This window comes from Dunckerocampus dactyliophorus, chromosome 18 (assembly GCF_027744805.1).
Source record: "Dunckerocampus dactyliophorus isolate RoL2022-P2 chromosome 18, RoL_Ddac_1.1, whole genome shotgun sequence".
Classification (NCBI taxonomy): domain Eukaryota; kingdom Metazoa; phylum Chordata; class Actinopteri; order Syngnathiformes; family Syngnathidae; genus Dunckerocampus; species Dunckerocampus dactyliophorus.
Window position 1 is genome coordinate 2,021,659 of NC_072836.1, and position 24,133 is coordinate 2,045,791.

General features: G+C 46.9%; 2 protein-coding genes across 18 annotated transcripts; one reads left to right on the top strand and one right to left on the bottom strand.

The window, feature by feature from the left end:
• Positions 1–82: 82 nt before the first annotated feature.
• LOC129170678 (myosin-2-like) lies at positions 83–13,082 on the bottom strand. 4 transcript variants are annotated; one of them, XM_054758467.1, is made up of 39 exons: positions 12,792–13,079; positions 12,570–12,713; positions 11,571–11,727; positions 11,467–11,494; positions 11,291–11,399; positions 11,138–11,230; positions 10,996–11,059; positions 10,820–10,918; positions 10,649–10,752; positions 10,435–10,573; positions 10,207–10,325; positions 9,817–9,966; positions 9,481–9,651; positions 9,101–9,407; positions 8,941–9,017; positions 8,725–8,812; positions 8,508–8,625; positions 8,320–8,443; positions 8,106–8,242; positions 7,783–8,038; positions 7,354–7,596; positions 7,114–7,290; positions 6,900–7,045; positions 6,615–6,705; positions 6,147–6,536; positions 5,933–6,059; positions 5,743–5,861; positions 5,456–5,652; positions 5,201–5,384; positions 4,950–5,115; positions 4,750–4,874; positions 4,375–4,683; positions 3,730–3,933; positions 3,352–3,477; positions 3,117–3,287; positions 2,944–3,048; positions 2,784–2,879; positions 2,578–2,709; positions 84–2,500 (listed from the first exon to the last, which is right to left on the bottom strand). In XM_054758467.1, exons 1-39 carry the CDS (start codon positions 12,993–12,995, stop codon positions 2,477–2,479), a joined length of 5,820 nt encoding a protein of 1,939 aa, XP_054614442.1. In that variant the 5' UTR covers positions 12,996–13,079; the 3' UTR covers positions 84–2,476. The 4 variants fall into 4 exon arrangements, with proteins under 4 accessions (XP_054614441.1, XP_054614440.1, XP_054614443.1 ...); XM_054758466.1 differs by having other exon boundaries at positions 83–2,500; positions 4,750–5,115; positions 12,792–13,081; XM_054758465.1 differs by having other exon boundaries at positions 83–2,500; positions 4,750–5,115; positions 7,114–7,596; positions 12,792–13,082.
• Positions 523–24,080, top strand: LOC129170683 (growth arrest-specific protein 7-like). Of its 14 annotated transcripts, XM_054758491.1 has the most exons (14): positions 523–14,058; positions 14,872–14,980; positions 16,174–16,256; positions 16,331–16,395; positions 17,429–17,491; positions 19,921–20,010; positions 20,209–20,324; positions 20,606–20,680; positions 20,746–20,824; positions 20,940–21,071; positions 21,763–21,886; positions 22,001–22,173; positions 22,268–22,366; positions 23,240–24,080. In XM_054758491.1, exons 2-14 carry the CDS (start codon positions 14,970–14,972, stop codon positions 23,351–23,353), a joined length of 1,224 nt encoding a protein of 407 aa, XP_054614466.1. In that variant the 5' UTR covers positions 523–14,058; positions 14,872–14,969; the 3' UTR covers positions 23,354–24,080. The 14 variants fall into 14 exon arrangements, with proteins under 14 accessions (XP_054614466.1, XP_054614463.1, XP_054614459.1 ...); XM_054758488.1 differs by having other exon boundaries at positions 523–14,980; XM_054758484.1 differs by having other exon boundaries at positions 14,872–16,256.
• Positions 24,081–24,133: the final 53 nt, after the last annotated feature.

Below are 24,133 nucleotides of genomic sequence, written 5' to 3' on the forward strand. Positions count from 1 at the left end.
TGAAAGCAGTTTTCGAAAACTGACGTTATTTTCTTTGTCTTTTTTGTCATTTTTCAATGGTTAAAATAAGACTTGACCAAGATTTTAATTGTAGTTTAAATGTATGAATTTATTGATTTCTTTATGCTTCCAACTGCCCAAAGGAGCCAAAGAGACAGCAACACTCCTCTACAAGTTCACAGCGCCAAACCAGGTGGAGCTCCTGTCCACCTTTGTCCCCGAGTCTTTCAGGGGTCAAGGTGTGGCCGCTCTGCTGTCAAAGGTCAGACTACTCGCAGTGTGTTTGCCATGTCAGTGCAGGCATGGGTCAGCTTGTGTTGGCTCATGTAGACTCAACAAGGCTTGCGTTAGCTCAGGTAGGCTCGTGTAGGCTGATGTACACTCATGCTCTGGTTGTTTTCAGGCTGCCTTTGACTTCCTGCTTGAGGAGAAGCTGAAGGCTCGAGTGTCCTGCTGGTACATAAAGAAATACATTGAGGCAAACCCTCGTCAGGATTACAAAGATGTTGTCATCAGCTGACACCATGCTCAGGTTTATCCTGGCTGAAGCCACCTCAGTCTACACACACATTGTGCACATTTGCTGTTCATCAACACACACACACACACACACACGCACAGCACAGACAATATGCTGAATATTGCTGAATAATGACTGATGGATTTAATTTGCACAATCAAATCAAGGTGTTGTAAGGACATGTGTAATACAGAATATGAGCAGAGAAACATGTCAAGTGAGTTTTGTATTTGTTGCCTTTTTGCAATGCTTCTCTTTTTCTCACAAAAAAGTCTGTCAGTTTAAAAAGCAATAAACTTATGAATTGATGATAATCACATTCATGCTAAGCATGCTTATCTGCTTTTGGTAAACGCAAGTTGACGTCGTTAGTGGCCTCACATGAAGATGGAATATTTACACCTTTGCTCCAATGCTTGGTTCAAATGACAAATGCGTCTTGTTGGAGGACGAGGATTCTTTAAAGGGGACCTATTATGCTTTTACTCTTTTCTGACTTACAGTTTTTACAATGTTGTATTCTCATGTTAAACGATGCCAATGCGTCAGATAATGAGGTTTGCTCGTTTGGAAGTGAGCCCTGAAAGCAGTTTTGGACGGCTCTGCGCGCTGTTTACAAAGTTTTTTTTTAAACACCAAGTTCCATTGATGTCAATGCAACCTGGAATTCCTTATATTGGTATGACTGATCTAGTGTAATGTATACTATGTGCTGGATAAAGATGTCCATGAGGCAGATGTTTTTGAATTTAGACTTTATTTTATTAGGGTAACATTACGAATCAAAAGAAGTACATTTAAAGTCACCGTGTGTGGAATTGTAGCATTTGTTACATGATTCCTGTCAGCTGACGTGAAGTCCCTTCCTGATTCGCTGTCGCCGCTGTGCGGCACAATGAAATCCCAGCCGGTGCAAACAATCATTGGCTCCTGATGTGGTTGGCGGCTGACGACGATGACTCAAGCGGTACATTTAAAATAAAATAAATACAAATAAAATAACTGCGGTAAAATGCACACAACTTTCACAATTGCCACCCATTGTATTTTAAGCCACTATGTTGAGTAGGTTCTGTGGAAAAGTTACTTGCCATGAACTCCGTTGCGGAAATGTGCTTTCCCCCTGCCCCCTCATTTTCTTGTTTGTTAATTAATTATTGCGTGACTAAGTGGCTAGTGTTGTCATTGGATTAAGTTTTTGTTGTGTTACCTTGATTTCGGCTGTAATGTTTTCGATAGTCTTTGTTATTGAATTTTGAGGATGAAACACATCCAAAAGTGGATCCACTGTCATGTTGTACCGCATCCATGGTTGTGTCCATTTTGCAAGTTAAGTTAATGGGGCCGCACGGTGGTCGAGTGGTTAGCATGTTGGCCAACACAGAGATCGGGAAGACCTGCGTTCGATTCTCCTTTGGGCATTTCTGTGTGGAGTTTGCATGTTCTCCCCGTGTGCGCGTGGGTTTTCTCCGGGTACTCCGGCTTCCTCCCACATTCCAAAACAACATGCATGTTAGGTTAATTGGCGACTCTAAATTGTCCATAGGTATGAATGTGAGTGTGAATGGTTGTTTGTCTATATGTGCCCTGCCATTGGCTGGCGACCAGTCCAGGGTGTACCCCGCCTGTCGCCCAAAGTCAGCTGGGATAGGCTCCAGCATGCCCCCGCGACCCTAATGAGGAGAAGCGGTATAGAAAATGGATGGATGGAGTTAATGTAATGTCTCATTAATGTAACTTTAGTGATGCCTAGTGACCAGAGTTCTACAGTACATATGACTTGTCTTTCAATATTTGACTCATAATAGGCCATAGACAACCAAAACCGACGAGAATTAAATTTTTGAAAAACCGCAATGGAGTGAGGGAGCGTTGTTTGTACTGCGATGCGAGGGATGACTGTTGCAGACTACAGTGGTTCACAGCAGATGTCCGCTTGATGGCCGCCATGGACGACTACTCCCCACTGTCTTTGTTCTGCTAAAAGACAAATGTTAGTCAGCGTGATGCTAACCTGCGTATTTCTAAAACATGCGTGTACATTGCAACCGTCGCACCTTGGCCATGTCGCGACTCCTGACTTTCATCTTGTTCACCTGGGACTCGGCGATGTCAGCTCGCTCCTCAGCCTCCTCCAGCTCATGCTGCACCTTCCTGAGTTTGGTCAGGTGGATGTTTGCTTGCTCCTCCTGTATCACATTGAGCCACTCAAGACCAGCGCCATGAAGATAAGAAGTTGGATGGCCAAAGGCGTTGCACTCACGGCTTCTTCAGCCTGCCGCTTGTACGCTTTGACCTTCAGCTGGAGTTTGTCCACCAGCTCCTGCAGCCTCATGGCGGTCTTCTTGTCCTCGTCTGACTGCACGGAGGAGCAACCACCTTTGTCAGTTTGCTGAGAAGAAAGAAATGGCGTATGTTGTTACCTGATAAGTGAGTTCCTTAATCTTGCGTTCCAGCTTGCGTGATCCTTTCACGGTGTCAGACCCGCGTCTTTGCTCTGCCTCCAGCTCGTTTTCCAGCTCCCTCACCTGCAAACAAGATGTATTCATGTAACACTTTTCCTCTTTTCAGCAGCTCAGGTCAGTCCCTAGTTCACCCTCGCTTCAAGTTTTTGGAGCTGCTTCTTTCCACCCTTCATGGCGAGGCTCTCTGCCTCATCCAGACGCTGCTGCATGTCCTTGACGGTGGTCTCCAGGTTCTTCTTCATTCTCTCCAGGTGAGCACTGGTGTCCTGCTCCTTTTTCAGCTCCTCCGCCATCATGGCGGCCTGCATGTTACAGTCACGCTTGTTACATCGCTGCCTTCAGAGGGAACGTTGAGGATGAACATACGTCAGTGATCGCTTTCTTGGCCTTCTCCTCTGCATTCTGGGCCGTTTGGACACTGTCTTCTACCTCTCCGTGAATCTGAGACAAGTCCGCCTCCAGCTTCTTACGACCGTTGAGCAAACTGGTATTCTGCAAAATAAATGAAATTACAATTAGACACCAAGCAATCAAGCATTTCATCATTTTTTGCCATTGGTCATTATTGGGCATTCATTATTCCTCATATTACTAATCTCCATTATTTATAGTTGCGTAATGTTGTGTTCTTCTAGCTAAACATCACATTGTGCTGAGAAACTGTAAGCAACAAGTTTTCTAGCCAGAAGAATGTTGTACGTTTTAAATCTTTGAGATTGCAAAAGTGTTTTTGGATGTTCAAACCTGCGAGTGAAGAAGCTGAACCCTTTCCCCGGCATCCAGCAGCTCCTGCTCGGCCAGCTTGCGACTCCTCTCCGTTTGCTCTAGGGCAGCTCTGATTTCCTCCATTTCTGCCTGCAGGAGGTTGCTCCTGCGCTCGGCCATGGCAACCTGCTCCTTAATGTCCTCGTTGCTTCTCAGCACATCATCGAGCTGAATCTGGACCTCCTGAGTGGGATTACAAAGGGCTCATTGAGAGTGCAGACCTAATGTTTGCTGTATGTTATTGTTTTATTAACTTGTTAGCTGAGTGAGTAAATATTTTATAGTAATTATAGAAATATTTTTTCACTAATTTAACTGAATGGATGAACATTAATTTAAGTAGGTTATAGAAACAAAGTGCATTCACATAATCAGCAGTCAGATAGGATGTACTATGCTGGGAGTGCATGTGCTACTTTGTACAGAAAAAGGTGCTGATGAGTCCTACCACGTCAGCTAAGATGCAATTCTCAGCTGTTGTCATGACACATATCACCTTATTCCTTCTCATAACGAACACATAAGGGGAGGTGAAATTTGTTTAAGTTACTAAAGTGGTCCTTGTGGCTTTATTAAGATGCAGAGAATTTCATCTCCAACAATTTTCTGACATACTTTGCTCACCTTCAGCTGAACTTGAACGTTCCTCAACTGTTTCTGGGCCTCTGCTGCTTGCCTGTTGGCATGGCTCAGCTGGATCTCCATCTCGTTGAGGTCTCCCTCCATTTTCTTCTTGACTCTCAGCGCGTCATTCCTGCTCCTCACTTCAACATCCAGGTTGCTTTGGATGATGTCGATGGTCCGCTGACTGTTTCTCTTCATTTGCTCGAGCTCTTCATCCTTCTCAGTTATCTTCTTGTCCACTTCACTCTTCACCTGGTTAAGCTCCAGCTGGACTCGCAGGATCTTGGACTCCTCATGTTCCAAGGAGGCCTGCATGGAGACAATAGTGGTCACAAGGAACAAAGATGGACAATGTTGTGGATAACGTCTGTTCACCTCAGCTTCCTCCAGAGACGTCTGGGCCTCCAATTTTTCCTGCTCAGCCTGCTTCTTGGATTTTTCCAACTCATGGATGTTTTTTCCCATTTCTCCCAGCTGCTCAGTGAGATCCAAAATCTCCTCTGGAATAAAAACACCAACGTTGCTTCGGCAACGTCCATGTATAAAAACTATGTACGACTCAGTGAAGGCCTTACGTTGTAGGTTCTTGTTTTCCCGCTTGAGCGTCTCCACTTGCTCCAAACATTCTTCAAACGCATTCTTCATCTTGAAGTTCTCGGTGCCCAAAGACCGCACTTCTTTGAGAGCTGACTCCAGCTCTACCTGACTCTCCTCGTACTTCTGCTTCCACTCAGCTAAAACCTGCAGGAAGATGATAGAAGACTTAAACCTAAACGTGACCATGATGATGTTAATCTCTGTGTAGCAAGGTCTAAAAAAACAAAACCTTATCAAAATTTCTCTGCCTCTTGTCCAAAGTGGCGGCAGTGGCATTGGACCTCTCGACCTCCATCATCAGGTCCTCCACCTCTCCCTGCAGCCTTTGCTTTGTCTTTTCCAGAGACGAGCACTTGGAGTTGACGGCTTCCATGGCTTCTTCTGCTTCTTGCAGACGCAGTGCCAGCTTCTTCCTGCAAGAAAAAAAACACACCTTGTTAAAAGCCACAAGGCCCCGCTCCCTTGATGAAGCAGTGTTTCTCACTTGGCTTCCTCCAGCTCCTCGTTACGCTGGATGGCGTCCGTCTCGTATTTGGTCCTCCACTGGGCCACGTCGCTGTTGGCCTTGGAGAGGCAGCGATGAAGCTCAGCTTTGGCCTCCTGCTCCTCTTCGAACTGCTCCCTCAGCAGCTCACAGTCGTGTTGGCTGGACTGCAAGCCGTGGGCCAGCGCGCTCTTTGCCTTCAGGCAAATGGCAGGCATGGCATATCTTGTTTCTTCTGTCTCACGTGATTATTATTTTTTTATTTTTTTATTTTATTTTATGCTCACCTTCACCATCTCCTCGTGAAGCCTTTTCAGCTCCTCAATCTGCTGAAGGAAGCCTTGCTTTCCCCGGGTGAACTGAGAGAGAAGAGCTTCCTTCTCCTCCAGGTGGCGAGACATTTCAACTGTAGTGCGAGTGGAAACCAACAATGACAACCATGTTCACTTGATACTGACATGCTCAGGTCTTGTTTACCGTTTTCTGTCTGCAGCCGAGTGTTTTGGCTAGAAAGGTCGTTTATGAGCCTCTGCTGCTCCTCCCCTTTGGCTTTGACCTCACTCAGTTGATCTTCAAGGGAACGGCACATTTTCTCTAAATTAATCTTAGAGGAAGAGGGTTTCCTGTTAGCATGACGCGGTCATCATCCTTTAATGATAAAACATGACACAGCGATTTAACCCAGCCTCACTTTGGCTTTGGCCACACTCTCCAAATTGCTGGACAGGTCATCCATCTCCAGCCTCAGCTCGCTCTTCTCTTTGTCCAGTTTCTGCCGGACCCTCTGGACGTTGTCCAGCTGATCCCCCAGCTCGGCCACACTGTCAGCATGCTTCTTGCGCAAGGCGGCGGACGTGGCCTCGTGCTGCAGTGAACGCTCCTCCAGCTCTCTACGCAGTTTGAGGAACTCTGCCTCCTGCTTCTTGTTCACCTCCACCTGAGCAGCAGTAGATGCTCCGGCCTCCTCCAGCCTCTCCGTGATGTCCTCCAGCTCTCGGGACAAATCTGACCTCTGCTTCTCGACTTTGGCTTGAGCGGCACGCTCAACCTCCATTTCCTCCTCCAGTTCTTCAGTTCGGGCCTGCAAATGACAAATAATGTCAGGAACTAAATCCTCAAAGTTTTAGTTTTAGCCTCAGGCAGAACCAGAACTTCTCACCTGGATCTCTTTGATTTTCTTCTGAAGTTGTAAACCAAGAGCTTGCTCATCCTCAACCTTGGTCTGCAGCTGCGAGACCTCAAAGTCTTTCCTGGAGAGGAAGTTCAGCTGAATAAAAAGCTACAAAGCCTGGAGGACCAACAGGATGGGGTCTATGGCAATGTGATGTGATTTAAACACAAAAGTCAGCTGTACATGAAGCTTTCCTGGAGGAAGTACAGTTCATTCTGAAGAAATGTGATCATCAGGAACATTTCTGAGAGGTGGTTGGGAAGGAAAACGTACTTTTTAAGCTTCTCGTCCAGCTGCTGCTTCTCATTTTCCAGATCCATGATAGACTCCAGGGATAGTTTTAGGTCACCCTCCAGCTTCCTCTTGGCTCTCTCCTGGTCCATCCGGATCTTCTTCTCCTGCTCCAGCGACCCTTCCAGCTACAAGATGAGTAGAACTCTTAATAGCACACAGTCATTGTTGCTTCAGTGTGTGGACGGCCACTCACTTCGTCGACCTGCTGCTCTAGCTTAGCTTTGGCCTTGCTGAGGATGTTGACCTTCTCCTCCTCGGACTGCAGGTCGTCCAGTGTCTGCTGATGGGCTTCTTGCAGGGCTTTTTTCTCTTTGGACAGTTTGCTGATGGCGTCATCCTGACTCATGATCTCGTCTGTCAGGTTTTTCACCTTCCATCGGAAGTGAGAAGTGATGAGTCCCCTAAAGTGTAGAGATTGTAAGCATCCACTCACCTTGTTTTCCACAGCGTGTTTCTCCTTCTCAACCTTGGCCAAGGTTAGTTCTAGGTCATCGATGTCCCTCTTGAGCTCAGAGCACTCATCTTCAAGCTTTCGCTTCTTGGCTGTCAGCTCGGCATTCAGCTCCTCCTCGTCCTCCATTCTCTCCATCACTTCATTCAACTTGGCCTCTAGTTGGATCTTGCTCTTGATGAGTCCCTCACATCGCTCCTCAGCATCCAGCAGGTTGTCCGCCTCCTGACAAGGTGGAAGATACCGACCTTTACCCACACGTCTCATGCTCAAGCGTACACAAGGTGAGGAGCTTGATAACTGCTGTGGTAAGGCTTGATTTTTGATGGTGAAGGCGATTGTAGCCGTGCTAGCAAGCATGCTAATTCATTATACTGAGTGGCTCTTACTGTGAATGGTCTTGAAACCTACCGCCTGGACTTGTAGGAGAAGGTCGTTCCTCTCTTGAACAACAGAGACCATTTTCTCTTCCATCTCCTTCCGCCGGTTTTCTGACTTGGCCAGATCTTCTTTGAGCTTTGTGAAGTCCACCTTGATTTGGGCCATTTCCTTCTCTGCCTCAGCGCTCTTCAGCAGAGGTTTGAGCTTAAAGTACAGCTTCATCCATGGCCAGTGTTTGACATTCATGAAGGAACGGAAGTTGTACTGTATGGTGTAGATGGCCTCCCTGTGGAAGGGAGCACATATTGGAATCACAGTAGCAGTCAGTGGTATTATAATGCAAACTTCATTACTTCCTGGCCATCATCTTCTGGTATTCCAGTCGGATCAGGTGCCCTCGACACCGTGCCTGAGTGGACATCACAACCTGAGCTAAGCGCTCATCTCTCATTTCCTCCAGAGTACCCAGCAGGCCGGCTTTAAAAAACACCTGAAAGAAGCATCAAGGTGATTCAAGCTGACCTGTTGAGCATCACTACCTTTCCAACACGCTGAAACGATAAGAACCTTTGTGTGCCCAAACTTGTACTGCGTGTGGTCCACATCGATGGAGCCCAGAAGTTTCTCAGCAGCCTTCTTGTTGTCCATGAACTGTCCCTCTGGAACAGCGCTGGCATTTAGGATCCTGTATCTGGAGAAGCAACAGTGGTTCTTGTGCAAGCTGAGGAAAATGTTCATGTGAACCTTCTATTTACCTCTGCTTGAAGTCGCCATACAAAATCCTGCTGGGAAATCCTTTCCTGCAGATGCGGATACCTTCAAGCACACCATTGCAGCGCAGCTGGTGCATGACCAGGTGGTGTTCCATAATGCCTGTGCAGCACATTCATTCATGAAATCAAGTGTGAGTCAAGACAACAAACATCCTGCAGCATGACTCTGCTGCATTATAGTGAAGATGATGGAATGCACCTGGAGTTTTTGTTTCATTCGGAATGAGACATCTCACAAAGTGAGGATGAGTGGTCCTCAGGTTGGTCATGAGCTTCCCAAGATTCTCCTGCAAGAAATAAGTACGTAAGCCATTGTTCCCGAAGCATTTGACATTTTTAGTTTTAACAGCTTGCAACCTAATTTCTCACGGTGATGTTTGACCTCCATATTTTTGTTGAGTTAACATGTTCCTACCCTGAACAGTGCTGATACTGTTTGGAAAGATGCTCCCTTCTTCTTCGACCCCTTCTTGGCGCCTCCGGAAGGTGCATCTGCATGTATGAAACGTGTTTCAACTTATTATCTTACATTTTTCATGTTGGAACAGTTTGATGAAGAGCTCTTGAAAACTTGCCGTCTGTGGCAGAGAAGCTGACATAAAGCATCGCTAGGATCTTGACCGACGACTTCTGGTACAGCTGCACCACAGACTCGTTCAGCGGGTCCTTGTTCTTCTCTAGCCACCCGCTGATGTTGTAGTCCACAGTGCCGGCGTAGTGCATCAGAGAGAAGTGAGCCTCCGGCTTGCCCTTGACCACTTTGGGTTTCAGGAAGCAGCTGTTCTTGCCCAGATGTTGGTCATAAAGTTTGTTCTTGAAGGAAGTGTCTGTGGATTTTGGGAACATGCATTCCTCCTCCAGGATGGAAAAGATGCCCATCGGCTGGTGGACAAACACACGATTGTCGTCACAGGTGTCACATTGACATCGCAGCAGAACAAAGTGATCATCTCACCTTCTCAATGAGCTCGATGCAGGCTGCCAGGTCCATGCCAAAGTCAATGAACTCCCAGTCGATCCCTTCCTTCTTGTATTCTTCTTGCTCCAGCACAAACATGTGGTGGTTGAAGAACTGCTGCAGCTTCTCATTGGTGAAATTGATGCACAGCTGCTCCATGCTGTTGAACTGTGGAAAACATTGTCACATTCAGGCGAGAAGCCACTACAAGTTCAGGCTCTGAGCTACAACAATAGAACAAATGAAGGTTAGGGGATAAGTAGAACCAACTGGCAAGGAACATCATGTCTCCTCAGTGAGCAGGAAGGGGGGGGAGAAAAGCACATCACTTACGTCAAAGATTTCAAAGCCAGCAATGTCAAGAACGCCAATGAAGTGTTGCCTCGGCTGCTTGGTGTCCAGCTGCTGGTTGATGCGCTGCACCATCCATAAGAACATTTTCTCATACACTGATTTGGCCAGCGCTCCAATGGAGTTGTACACCTGAAAGAACAAAGAAGATTGGTGCCACACGGCCGCTAATTGGATTTGCAGGATGAAAGTAGGAATTAAAGCTCTCTTCATTCACAGTGGACGGAAATCTGTCACATTTAAAACCAGGTGTCACATTTCATCGCCTTGCTGCTGTCAGCTTCACACCGTGCATGAAATAACGATACTTGTTAGCATGTCATTCACAACTATGACACATCAAATGTGCTGTGTGCTCAGAGATGGTCCTACCTGCTGCACATTTTGTCCTTTGGTGACGTACTCGTTTCCCACCTTCACACGGGGATAGCAGAGGTTCTTCAGCAGGTCAGCAGAGTTCAGACCCATCAGATAAGCTGCTTTGTCGGCCTCTGCAGTTTTTAATCATTTGATTCAACGTCCTTTATTTGCACTAGAAATGTTTGCAATAGAATGTGAACTAGAACAATAACGTGATGTTAGTTTGATGGATGTTCTGACCTTCAGTGCCGTCTGGCTCCGCCTGCTCCTCTCGCTGTTTCTGCTTGAACTTCATGTTCCCATAATGCATCACGGCACCCGTGAGCTTGTAGATGGACATCTTTTCGTCGGAGGTGAAGCCAAGAATGTCGAAGGCCTCCTGCAGGACAAACAAGGTGTTCCTCAGTGGTCATTGCTCCTCTACTAGTAGAAAATAACTTGTGACTGCACTCACGTCTGTCGCCATCAACTCCTCAGCGTCGTCGATGCTTTTGACAGTGATCTCGCCGTGGCTGATGAAGGCGAAGTCGTAGGGGTTGGTGGTGATGAGGAGCAGTTCTGAAGGCAAATGAGATGAAATGTTTGACCTTGAGGTGACCCTGAGATGACAGTGCGATCATTTTACCAATGAGTTCTGGCTTCTTGTTGCAGGTCAGTTGATAGAAGATGTGATAACTCCTCTCAGCCCCGAGCTGGAAGGACACTCTGCACTTCTCCAGCAGATCTTTCACCAGGGAAATTAAACATTTTTTTTTAGATGTGATTCAACTCATTTGGAATGAAAGATCATTGTAAACGTACATGTTTCGATATCTGCTGACGCCAGTTTTCCGGTGGCACCAAAGTGTATGCGTATAAATTTACCCTGTTTGGGAAGAACCTACTTAGTGTCTGCTTGGAACAACTTGATGAGGTGCTTCTTTGTCAAAAGCAAGAGACTCACGAAGCGAGAGGAATTGTCATTTCTCACGGTTTTGGCATTCCCGAAAGCTTCCAGCAGGGGGTTGGCCTGGATGATCTGGTCCTCCAGTGTTCCCTGTGGACAAAGTGGTCAACCAGATGTCTCATCCTCCACCGGACGGCATCTACAACCAACCTTAATTTTGCTGCTGTTCTCCTTCTTCTTGTCCGCAGACACGGCGATGGTGGCAAAGTACTGAATGACCCGCTTGGTGTTGACAGTCTTTCCCGCTCCGGACTCTCCACTGCAAATGATAGTCATAAGCTGATGTCACTCCTCTGCCACTCCAGAGAGCAAGATTGTCTGCTTACGTGATGAGGATGGACTGATTCTCACGATCTAGCGGAGAAGACATAAGTGATTAAGTGACCAAAACAACAAAGACGAGAGGAGTGTCTTTGGGGCGCCCACCTACCCGTTAGCATGAACTGGTAAGCGTTATCGGACAGCGCGAAGATGTGAGGAGGTACTTCCATCCTCTTCTTGCCTCGGTAGGCCTGGACCACCTCAGGGTTGTAGACCGGCAGCCATTTGTAAGGATTGACCGTCACGCAGAAGAGACCAGAGTACGTCTGTGTGCCAAAAGGACACATAAGAGTTGGACTCGTTGGTGAATGTCTTTAGCAAGTCTTTATAGTGTGTAAGGAGGACTTAAAGGAAAACAGCAGCAGCATTTGAGAGCATGTTTGCTACCACTAATCAGAGCAGACTTCACAAGAGCCACCGCCGCTGACTACTTTTTACTTTTACACACCCCAGGCAGAGAATAACATTGCTACTTGCTAGGCAGATCCAGCTATAGTGAAATGCTAAGCCATTCTCATAGCATTAGCATGTAGCACTAGTGCTAAATGTTTCATGGACAAAATAAGACCATAATAAAACAGCCACTTACAATGTCTGCTCTCATTAGGATGCTGGCTGATGGGATGGCTGTATCTTTCAGCACAAGACCTGTGCTCCCCGTTGAGCTGGTAAATCCAGCATAGTCCTCAGGTAAAAAATGCTGAGAGCAAACGAGCATCTAGCTGAGCAGCAGCAACTCCAATAGCTAAGGTTACCTCTCGGTGGTGGTCTGAGTCACTATGCTAGAAAAGTAGTTTTTCTATGTTAGCTACTAAAATAACAATGTCGTCGTAGCTTGGTTAATATGCAGGCCACGTTATGTAAATGGAACATTGTTGGCATTTTTTTTTTAACAGGGCTTTATAGCCGAAATAGGTGGATCCCTTTACATGCATTGTCAGCTGCCTCTTTTTAGCGGTCTTTCTTTAGAATGCATGGAAAAGAATGGCTTATATGTGTCTCATATAAGGACTGTGGATCATTCCAAAAAATTCCAATTCCAAAAAAAGTTGTGTTGCAGTTTTCCTGAAATCATCTTCATAAGAGGAAAAGACAGATTTGGACCTACATAGATCATCCAGGCGGCATAGCGCTCCTTCAGGTTGAAGAGCACAGCGGGCTCATGGAGGTGGGTCATCATGGCCATGTCTTCGATCTTGTCAAACTTTGGTGGGTTCATAGGAAACACTTGGTTCTCCCTCACCGTCAGTGTCTGTGGACAAAGATGACATCAGAAGACAACCTAGTTGAGGAGACAAATGAATAAAACACCTGTCTTGTGTCCACATACTCTATCATCCTCTGTCTTGACGATGACTTTGTCTTCTGCCTTGTCCTGCACGGTGGCCTTGACATACAACTCCTTGTCCTCACTGACAAAGCACGCCGTTTTGCTGTCAAAGGGGCGGGATTGCGCCTCAGTCCTCTCTCGCTCAGACTTGCGGAGGTACTGGGCAGCTGGCCCGAAGATCGCCATCTCACCATCGGTGCTCATGGTCTCCTGCTAGGGAAGAGACGAGTGGAGGAGAGCGTCTACTTGGACAAACAGGAAGTCAGCGTGCAGCGTGAGGATGGAGGTGTGATCAACATCACGTCGCTGTCACAAGGTCTTTTATACTTCGCCATCGTCCTTGCGAGGCAGGACGTCGTGCCCTATGAGCACATGTTGGCTTTAGTTTCCGGAAGCTTCTGCTCCTCCTGGATGAGGATGGATCAGAGTTCTTGTTATATTTAGAACAAACATCACATTCTTTCACTGTTGTTTTGTGGTGTAAAGCAATGAAATAGTTCATATTCCTCCCAAGACCTTCAAGGAGACTTTCCAGGAATAATACTCAATAAGAAAATGTAAGAATGATAAAGTGTTAGTGAAATAAACACCTCGTACTCGTGTGTTTATCCTAACATTTCCTCTGATTAGCCAGGAGCAGGGTGGTCTCACTCCAGCTGTTTTTTCATGGATCAGGCAAACAGCTGAGGAGCATTTGAAGAGGATGGAAGATGTTCTTGTCAGGATTAGTGACGGCAGCTGGCCGGGAAACAAAGGCCATCAAATCCCGAGTGGATTCAGGAGGCGACGCTCCAAAGTCAACACTGCTTTGTTGCAGCCGGCACCATGACAAGCCATTCAATGTTACCTTTGAACCTCATCCTTACACGGACATGCCAGCATCTCTGTCTCATGAGTATCACATGCTGTGATTGAAAATACGTTGGGTCTTTTGAAGTGATTTTATTTTGAAGTATTTCAGCATTGGCTGCACTCTGTCTGCACTTAAGGAAGGTCAAAGGTCAAGGCCATGCGTGCCTTCTGCAGCTGGAATCTTTCACAGCTTCTTGTCTTCTCTGAAGGACTGAGACGGGCGCAGGTGTTGATCAGACAGCAACACAAAAGCATGCCTTTTCCTCACAGGCCACTCGTTCATGATGCTGTCAGTGTGTCGGGTCAGAACCCAGCTGGCTGGACATGAGTGACACCTCCTCTGCTTCCTGTCGGCACTTGTCGCTGAAGCAGCCTCTCGTCTGGACGCACGTTAAAACTCAGCAGAGACACATTGGTAAGCTGTCTTCATTTCTACTTTTCTATTCCAACATTTTTAGCTTCTGTTTCATCTTGTTCTATACTGGGTTCTTTTTGGCTAAAGCACTGGAAAAGAAAAAAAACAACAAACTTTTGCTATCTTGCATTCAGCTGATATTTTTCTGTCTAATCGCTCCTCACAAGCCTTGCCCTCAAACCCCTGCATTGTGGATAAAAGAAGAAATCTGATGCTACTTGCACTCACTCATTTCGGCTTCCAAACATCCAAACTTACTGTAACATATTCGCAGCATCCTCAAACACTGAAACATACCACATGCCACCAGACACGCGCTGGTGCACTTCAGCGTTTTTTGTTTTTTTTTCATTTTCTATATTAAACGGCAAGGTGTACATGTTTATTGGTTGTAGAACGTTGATATTTTGTTTGATATACTGTATATGTTTTACATTTTTGTAAATTGTGGTAACTGCAGAATGTGTTTATTTAATTTTGTTAATTGATGGTATTGTGGGTTTTGCCCAACCAAACTAGGTAAAAGTGATGTTAAATGTTGAGTTGTCTATTCTTTTGTCGTTTGTATTTATTTTTGCATCACTTTCTGCATGTAAAACTGTAATTATTGTCTATAAAAATGTGTTTTGTGTTAACATTTTTGGGTGCCTGGAACGGATGAATTGGATTTCTATTATTTTCAATGGGAAAATTTGCTTTGGTTAGAGTACGTTTTGGTTCGAGTTGGACCTTCTGTAACGGATTAATGACGTTAACCGAGGCACCACTGTAGATTTAAGTAAATGTGTGTTTGGTCAATTGTGTTTATGACAGAAGGTAGCTGACAGGATGTCTGCACCAAACAAGGAGGATCGTCTCCTTGTTGGGAGGAGCTACAGGTCACCTGAGGGACTTGGGCACCATGTCAGCATATGCAGCCGAGGTGAGAGCTACAGCCCTTTATGTGGCGTAGAGTCACGCCCCTTCCACGCCCCCTTTGTGTAGCGCAGAGCCATGCCTCCACGAACCATGGAGCCACACTTTTTATGAAGGCTCCAAGTATGACCCACGCCTTCATGAACCATAGATCCACGCCACTGTCAGGTATCACTGAGCCTGACAGGTATCCCCTTCATGTAGCATAGAGCCACGCCCCCTTCATGTAACATAGAGCCCCTAATGTGTCTTCATCTTCAAGGCTGTGTGCTTGTGTAGTGCGGTGCTGGATGAATGTGTAATGTCTGTCCTAATGAGCGCTGGCAGCGTATTGGCTAACATGTGAGCAGGAAGCAGATGGTTCTCGTCCCTCTGCTGGCTTCCAGCCCAAAGCCACTGAGCTGCTGCAAGCCACTTTGTCAGCGCTCAGTCGACATGTCTCCTCCTCCTCACAGCGCCTCCTCTCTGTCAAACATCTGGAAGGAGAGCTGAGCCGCTGGTGGAAGTGTGTCAGCATCTCACACACACACACACACACACACACATACACACACAATGTTGGTCATTTGATGGCCTGCATGTTGTGTTGTTGTTACGTAACTGTGAGGGGGAAACCTTTATTGTTGTAATCTTTCGTTTTTAATTGGCATCATACCCGCGTGTTTAGCACGTCTGCCTCACAGCCAAGTGGTTCTGGGCTAGAATTTGGCCTCTGACCTTCTTCTCCTCATGCTTGTGTGGGTTCTTTCCCCGCCACAGTCCAAAAACATGTCATCTTCTAGATTATCCGCATGAGTGTGAATGCTGGGATAGGCTCCAGCTCAGCCATCAAGAGGATAATGGATGTATTTTTCTTCTACCGTACTTTACAAAATAAACGTTTTAAGTGTGAGAGAACCCGCTAAATGTAGCAAACAGTTCATCAGAGGTTAGGTATTTGGGCTGTTTTTAGTGGTTCCATTTTAATTGTGGTCCGTTTCTGCAATGTTGGGGCCCCAGGGGTCGCTCAGTGCCGGCCGCATGTATTTGTTGTCCTCAGTGGGAAATGTGCTGATGTGATATGCGGCAAGCGGACAGCTCATGAATCAAAGGCAACGAGGAATTGGTTTAACTGATGATGTCGCTTCAGTCACGCTGTGGCCACCCAAACGACACCATTCTACACTGCTTTGCTGTGCTGATTGCTAGTTCTGTCCTTAGGTCTAGCCCAGTCCTCCTGCAGGACATGAAGATCCACTTGACTGAAAACCATCTCCCCATCCCAAGTCCACAGTCCTTGCTAGGCTAGTGTTACAAAATATATGTAAATGTGTGTATACAAAGAAATAATAAATGTAGCTGTCAATGGTGTGTTCAGGTGATGGACGGTGGCTCACAGACACCACTGAGGTCCTGCTGAGGAAGGCTGGTGTCAACAAACAGGTTTGTTCTAATCCACTCATCTCTTTGTTGTGAGGAAAGTCAGTCGCTCTGACGGGAAGTGATTGATTAGCCTCCGCAAGCAGAACTTCCTGCTCCACTAAAACTCTGATCCCCCCCCCCCCCCGACCTGAAAGATGTGATTGCCATGGTTACCACACAGCCTCAACGAGCTAGACATCACTCTTCCTCATGACTTGCCAAACAAAGCATTCAGACTCCGCCCACCGACATCAGGACCACGCGGTCGGTGCCCACGGACCTGGGCCAACATGGCCTCCGTGCCAGATCATGTGACTTCAGTGAGTCAGATGAGGTCTGCATGTTGGTGTGTATGGATTGCGGAGATGTCAGACTATAGGAACGCTGGAAGCCTGGATTGCCGCCATGTTGTGATGCTGTTGCTGATGTTCAGGTGATGCTGATGTTGAGTAAGTCGTGATGCGGCGTGTTTTCGCTTGCTTGAGTGAACCTGCATCTTGTGAGGACTTCTCACCTTTTTAACCCTTTAGCACGCTCACCACCCCTTCTCACCCCCTCTCCGCCACTTTGTAATTAAGCGTTTAAAGAACATCATGCAGCCATTTGCAGCCGCTCTCTGGGGAGGGGTGTGCAACTCCTCCTCCTGCCTCTTCTCTCTCTTTCTGTCGTCGTGACCCGGCTTGCCGCTGATTCTGTCTCGCTGCGCTGGGGCATCTTTGAGTCTGCTGGACGGATGTGTAGAACCCCGCCTCCTCCTACCTGCCCCCCGCCACAACAAGCATTCATCTCCCTGCCGCCTTCCTTCCGACAAGTCAGCAGCGTAACCTGAGGCAACACTTTGTCACGCTGCCACAGCCACAGAGACCCCGCCCCCCCTTCTCGCTTACCTCCACGCCGCCAAACAACACCCCCCTCCTCTCCGCTCGCCCCCCAGCCTGGCGTGAGCGAGCGAGGCAGCGTGGGCTGAGGCAGAGGAGAAGCAGGCAGGAGCAGCATGGAGGGCAGCTTTGACACCGAGGAGAGTTTTGACGACCCCTCCTGTCTCGCCCCCCAGCCGCCCGGATCCGTGTCGCCCGCCAGGAAGCGCGTCAATGAGGTGAAGGAGACCAAGACCACGGTGAGTTCTTCTTCTGCCTCCGTGAAGGTGCGCGCGTGTGTGTTGCTGATGACAAGATAGCCTTCAGTTGTGTTTCTTCCTGATGTTTGAGAACTTCTCTTCTGTCACATGACACCCTTGACACAAGCTGTGTGTTGTGTTGTGTATGTTGATGACGTGTGTGTGTAGGGGGTGAGGGGTAGACGGACGCAGGTTTTGTGACCCGCAGCCGTCGTGTGTCTGCCGCCATTGTGAGAAGACATGCAGCAAGTCCAGTTTCCATGGCGACAAAGCAAAAGCTGAGCTTCAGATCTTCAGCGAATAAATACAACAGCATCTTCACACACACACACGTCAGTGACGTCAGGTGTTTTTGTGCACTGTTGCGACTCGCGTTACACTTTGCCCCCCCCATCCCCCACCCTTGCGCACGCACTGTTGTCATGGAGACGCACACATGGCTGACCCTGAGGTACAAGATGGAGTCGTGACCTTGCTTTCACCTTCACGGTGTGACCAGCATGAAGTCTCGGCGTCTCCCAGAGTCTTTTTGTTGACTTGTTGCTTGGCAGGGGTGCGTAGTAGTGGGGGCGGGGGGTGTATTTGGACCACGTTGTTTGGAATGATGAAGACGCGAGGAGGCGGCAACAGATTGTTTTGTGGTGTGGAGAGGGCCAGGCGGATGTTGCCTAGCAACAGTGGCATCCTTCAGGCTGCGCATCAGCTGATCACACCTTCATCACAAAACCATGATGAGGGACGACCTCCGAACCCTCACGTGCGCGCTCTCAGTCTGACAACAGGCCAGCGTCTTCGCGGCTTCAATAACTCACATGGCTGTTGTCATGGCAACCACTGCCCATTACGTCGGCCTGTCAGCCGGAAAATGAACAAAGTGATGCTCGCTCGTCACGTTAGCGTAGACTAAACGCTCCACTTTTCTTACCACAAGCCAAATGTGTGTGTGTGTGTGTATGTGTGATTATGTAAGCGGGTTAGTCATCTGTTTGTGGTCCACAGGGACATTATGGGATGGAGGATGGAGGCGTCCAGTGCTCATTAGACTGAAACAATGTTAAACATCTGTGTCATGGTGTGTGAAGCTCTTCTTGCTCACAAATATCATGTACCATCATTTCAACACAATTTATGAGAAAGATATGTAAGAGTACGCACAAAACATGCCGAAAATAAAAATATTTGTAATGCTACGGAGAAAAATGTAATGTCTGTGTCCAAATGAGCAGGTATTGCTGCTTAAGTCCGGGAAACAACACAAAGAAACGCAGCAACAAGGCCACAGGAACAATCGTAAAAAGTAGGGCTGTCAAAGACGGAAGTTTCCTTTTTCATGGCACTTTTTTTTGGACACGCGATTAACGTGTGCATGTCCTGTTTGACCCTCAGCCCACACCGTAGTTTGAGGAACGCAGCTGTGACTGTGGAGCCACAAGCAGGAACAAATATTGATCAGAAATGGAGAAAGAAAAGGCTATTTTGATTGGGAAATTTGCTTCTCACAACAAGACCGTTATTTGAGTCTACTTTCACTGTGAGTTTAGTTGTCACGGCCGCTGTTTTTTTCAACTGTCATTTTTACAGTGGTACCTTGGAATACAAGTGTTTTTTAGATCCGCTGATTTTTGCTTTGAACTGTGAGATAACATTTGGGTTACGAGCTGCTATTTACTGGCCGGCGTAGCAGAGGACAGCTATTTGGGGGCTTGTGTCAATGTGACCATGACTCAAGATGACAATGGATGTAAATAGCATTAGCAGTGCTAGCATTAGCAGCGTGCTAGCTAGTCACCAGGAAAGATTTTCAATGCATCAACAAAACAAACGTACATGAGAACCATCTAATTGATCTTATGTATTGTGTAAAACTATGACGGGGACATCAAATTAAAAGCACTAAATGAATACAGAGCTACCATCCACCAGTACCAGCCTGGACTTGTTTTTCAGAGCGGTGCACCACACAAAAATCACATTAGCGCTTAATAAGGTCGTCACATTTGACCTTTATGCATTCTCTCATGGTATCAGCATTTGGGAGCAAATAGCAATCACAGGCACAATGTGATTAATCGTGATTAAATCTTTGAATTGATTGACAGTCCTCGTAAAAAGTACACGTAACAAAGGGCCATAAAAGACAAAGAACTGAGGAATAAGCGGGAGTGGAGTGCTCTTGTGTGCGCGCGTGCGTGCGTGCGTGATGTTACATATGGAGGGGGGGCTGTTACATCATTTCGTCCGTGAGACAAATGAAAGCTGCGGAGCATGCAGTCTTGGCTGGGATGTCAATCTCCCCCCTGAAGACCTCCAGAGCATCACCTCATGGTGGCGACTACTTGACCTTTTTCCTGTTCTCACGCCTCATTTTCCATCCCGTCCCACACGCTTCACGTCTGCTTTGACTTCCTGTCTCTCTCCGTTGGCTGCAGATCAACGGCGTGACGTTCCCGCTTCCTGGAGAAGGACCCGAGCAGCAGCTTCTCAAACCTAACGAATGGAGCTACTGCGATTACTTCTGGGTGAGTGACGCGAAGACATCATCGTGTTGAACATGTCCTCGTCTTCCTTACAGTAACATGTATCACTCATTCTAGATACTCTACAAATACGTTGCATTCGCGTTAAAGTTGATGTGGTGGCCAGCAGGGGGCAACCTCCTCCCACATGTCCAATGATGGACATCAGGTCATGTAAGCTAAACCTTTCCTGTTTTCCAGACGGACAAGAAGGACCCTCAGGGGGCAACGTCTGTGGCGGGCTTTGAGGTTCTCCTGCAGAAACAACTGAAGGGCAAACAGATGCAGAAGGAGATGGCGGAGTTCGTCCATGAGCGGTAAAAAGACTTGTACAGTAGATCTTCTAAAACTGTCCCTGTGCTGTCCTTTCACCCGTTGGAATGAGCGCATGACTTCTTTATCATTATTATTATTATTATTATTATTATTATTATTATTATTATTATTATTGTTAAGACATTTAACATATAAAACGTCAGGCCTCAATGCTGGGGTGTCCAACATCCGGGCCGGGGGGGGTCATTGGCTTCCCTTGGCTTGGTTTTGATTGGCCGGTCTTCCCAACATTGGACGCCAACTAATCCGTGGTGTGTTCCAGGATAAAGATCGAGGAGGAGTACGCCAAGAACCTGTCCAAACTGTCCCTCAGCACTCTGGCGGCGCAGGAAGAGGGGTGAGGAGGACCGACTGGCCGTCGTCGTCAGGTGTACCTAATAAAGTGCTTGTACTTTTTGGCAGGACTTTGGGAGAAGCTTGGACTCAACTCAAGAAGAGTCTCCACGACGAAGCAGAAGTTCACCTCAAGTTCTCCAACAAGGTGTGACTCGCTGACCCGTCATGAACGCACAAATTATGTTAATGAATACATAGTTTCTTGTGAACACGTGAATATGTTATGAACACATGAATATGTTGAGCACATGTCTTGGCAGCTTCACTCTGAGGTGGAAAAACCTCTGCTGACATTTCGAGGCGACAACTTCAAGAAGGACCTGAAGAAGTACGACCATCACATCGCCGACCTCAGGAAGCAGCTAGCTAGCCGCTACGCTGGCGTTGACAAGGTACGCTTCCTACATGGTGGGAGAGGCTGCATCTCACTTGCACTCTGTCTTTTGATTGCACAAGTGTGCACTTGTGTCCTTATACTCAGTCTTTTGAGTGCATAAGGGTGCGCTTGTGTACTTGAACTCAGTCTATTGAGTACATAAGTGTGCACTTGTGTACTTCACTCAGACTTTTGAGTGCACAAGTGTGCACTTGAGTACTTGTATTAAGTCTTTTGAGTGCACAAGCGAGCGCTTGCATACTTACACTTAGTCTTTTTGCATAAGTGTGCACTTGCATACTTACAGCAGTTACTCTTTTGAGTGTGTTCACTCTGACAAGTACAGCAAACCAACTTCAGTAGTCGCCACCCTAGCTACGTAGCAGGAGGGGAGGGGCTAATTGTAGTGGTTGCAATTTACGATTAAAAAGGAGAGAAGAAGCGGGTAAATTCTGTGATGGTTATTTTAGGTAAGTGTACAATGATAGTAATTGATTTAGGACAGCACTACACTGGCAACACTCACACACTGGATAACTAAGTACACCGTGTACAAAGTATACTTGCTGAAGTGTACTGACACAGCTACAAGTAGTCTTGTATGACGCCCCCATCAGGACACACGTCACATTGTCAGCTATTACCGGATAAGAAGACGTGTGTGTGTGTGTGCGTGTGTGTGTGTCTGTGCATGTGTGTGTGTAAAGGCTCGCAAAGCTCTGGCTGACCGACAGAAAGATCTGGAAGTGAAGACCCAGCAGTTGGAGATCAAACTGAGCAACAAGACAGAAGAAGACATCAAGAAGGCTCGCAGGAAATCCACACAAGCAGGTGAGAGGTTGCAGCAGGGTCAGAGGTCACAGCCAGAGCATGAAAAACATGACAAACACAGTCAAAATGAAAAAGCTCTTCTGACTTATTAGCTCCCTCTCTTGGCCACTAAAGGCAATGCTGCTGCTGCTGCTGCTGCTGATGATGATGATGATGGTGATGGTGATGATGGTGGGGTGTGCGTGTGTGCGTGTCCTTTCCCTTCAGGAGATGACCTGATGCGCTGTGTTGACCTTTACAACCAGACGCAGTCCAAGTGGTTTGAGGAGATGGTCACCACCAGCATGGTAGAGACAATCAGTCATAATACTACTACTACTACTACTACTACTACTACTAATATCCATCACAAGCATTGATGTTGTCCTTTGGTGTCATCAGGAACTGGAGAAACTGGAGGTGGAACGCATCGAGTGGATCCAGCAGCATTTGCGCCAGTACACCACACTCAGACACGAGACAGACATGTTCAACCAGGGCGTGAGTTTCACAACCTTTCACTTCCTGCTTCACACTCTCACATCACTTTTTTTTGCTTCTGACAACAATCAATCACTTACTTACTAACTTACTAGGTCATTTACTTACTTACTTAGTCATTTACTTAGTTACTTAGTGATTTACACAGTTACATGGTCATTTCCTTACTGAGTAATTTGATTAAATACACTCGCGTACTTACTTATATACTTAATCATTTACTTCCTTAGTCACTTAAATACAGTCACTTAGTCATTTTGTTAGTTAGTTGCTTCGTTATTTAGTTAGTCATGTACTGTAGTTAGTAGCGTGTGGACACAAAGCACGTATGCTGAGTGGACGTCGTAGTCGTAGCGTGTGAAGAGAAACATGAGGTATGTCCTGAGCGTGTTGGTTTATTTCTAATAAAGCGACACCAAGGGTGTTAGATTTAATGAACAGTGTGATTGATTGATTGAAGCAGAGGAGTGAAAAAAACACCTCAAGAAGACAGCAGCATTGTGGTCTGCACATTGAAGGTGTGACTTCCTCATGTAGTTCTTTCCGTGCTCTGACGGGTGGGGGGTCTTTCTTTGATGCGTCACCCGATTTGGTTCCTTGAAGCAGTGTGTGCATCTTTGACCGTATCTTTGGGATGGTGTTGTTCCAGCTTCTAAAATGGCTCCCAGATTTGAAGCAAGGAGCAGAAGTGTTGCTTTTCATGGGGTTTAATACGTTCATCCAAATGTGGTCATTAGAGTAAACTGCTTTACTTCTTGAATAGAGTTAGACGTAGCAGGGGTGAATAAGTGAACGAGTCATCAGAGACCTGTAACCGTGAGTCCAAATTCAGTTTTGAACGACTCGTCGATGACTCGCTCATGTCTCCTCCAGACGGTGGAGCCGGTGGACCGGCTGCTGCAGACGGTGGACCCGGCCAAGGACAGAGAGCTTTGGGTCAAAGAGAACAAGACGGGCGACGTGCGGCCCGTGGACTTGGACATCTGAGGCCACGCGGGGTGTGCACGTGAGCATGGCGGCTAACACTGATCCAGGGACAGCGCATGAGGGAAAGAAATGGTCTCAGTACCAGCACCAATATCAGAACCAGGACCAGCATGTTCCATGTACATCTGCTTGAATGCCATCAGACATTTCGTGCTGTTGTGATGTCACCAGTTTTCTTCTTTGTATGAACAAATCTTGTCTTTATTTTGGATATGAAGAGGAACTGTGAGAGTATTTTCTTCTGGGTGGAACCGCATGCTTCTTTGTGGACACGTCCTTCAACTGCAGCAACCTCAACGAGAAGGTTTGGGAATGCTTGGGAATGGGATCAGTGTGCAGGGAAAACACCGGAACACCTTTGAGTGCCTAAAGTGTTCTTGATCTGTTCTCCAGCGTTTGTCTTATTTTTGATAATTGTACAGCCATGACGGCCCAGTGGCCCCCCCCTGCTGGTTTTATCTGTGACTGCATGTACGTGAGTGTTTGTGTCTACACTGTTTGTGGCGTTTGTCTTCTTTTGTTGAGATGTTTCAGTGGTGAGTCCACAAAGCTCGCTCATTTGTGCTGTTGTGTTAAATCCGTGTTCTCAATGTGACACGTTCTGTTGACCGCGCTCTTTGCTGCCCTCCTGTGGTGACACTTGCCCATGTCATGCTTTCCATACCATGTTTGGAATGTCCACACTGGAATGCGGCGTCCATAATAAAGCTCCTCTTGGAAAAATCAACATGGCCTTTTCGTGTCGTTATGTAAGCACAAAGCGGAACATTCTGACCTTTT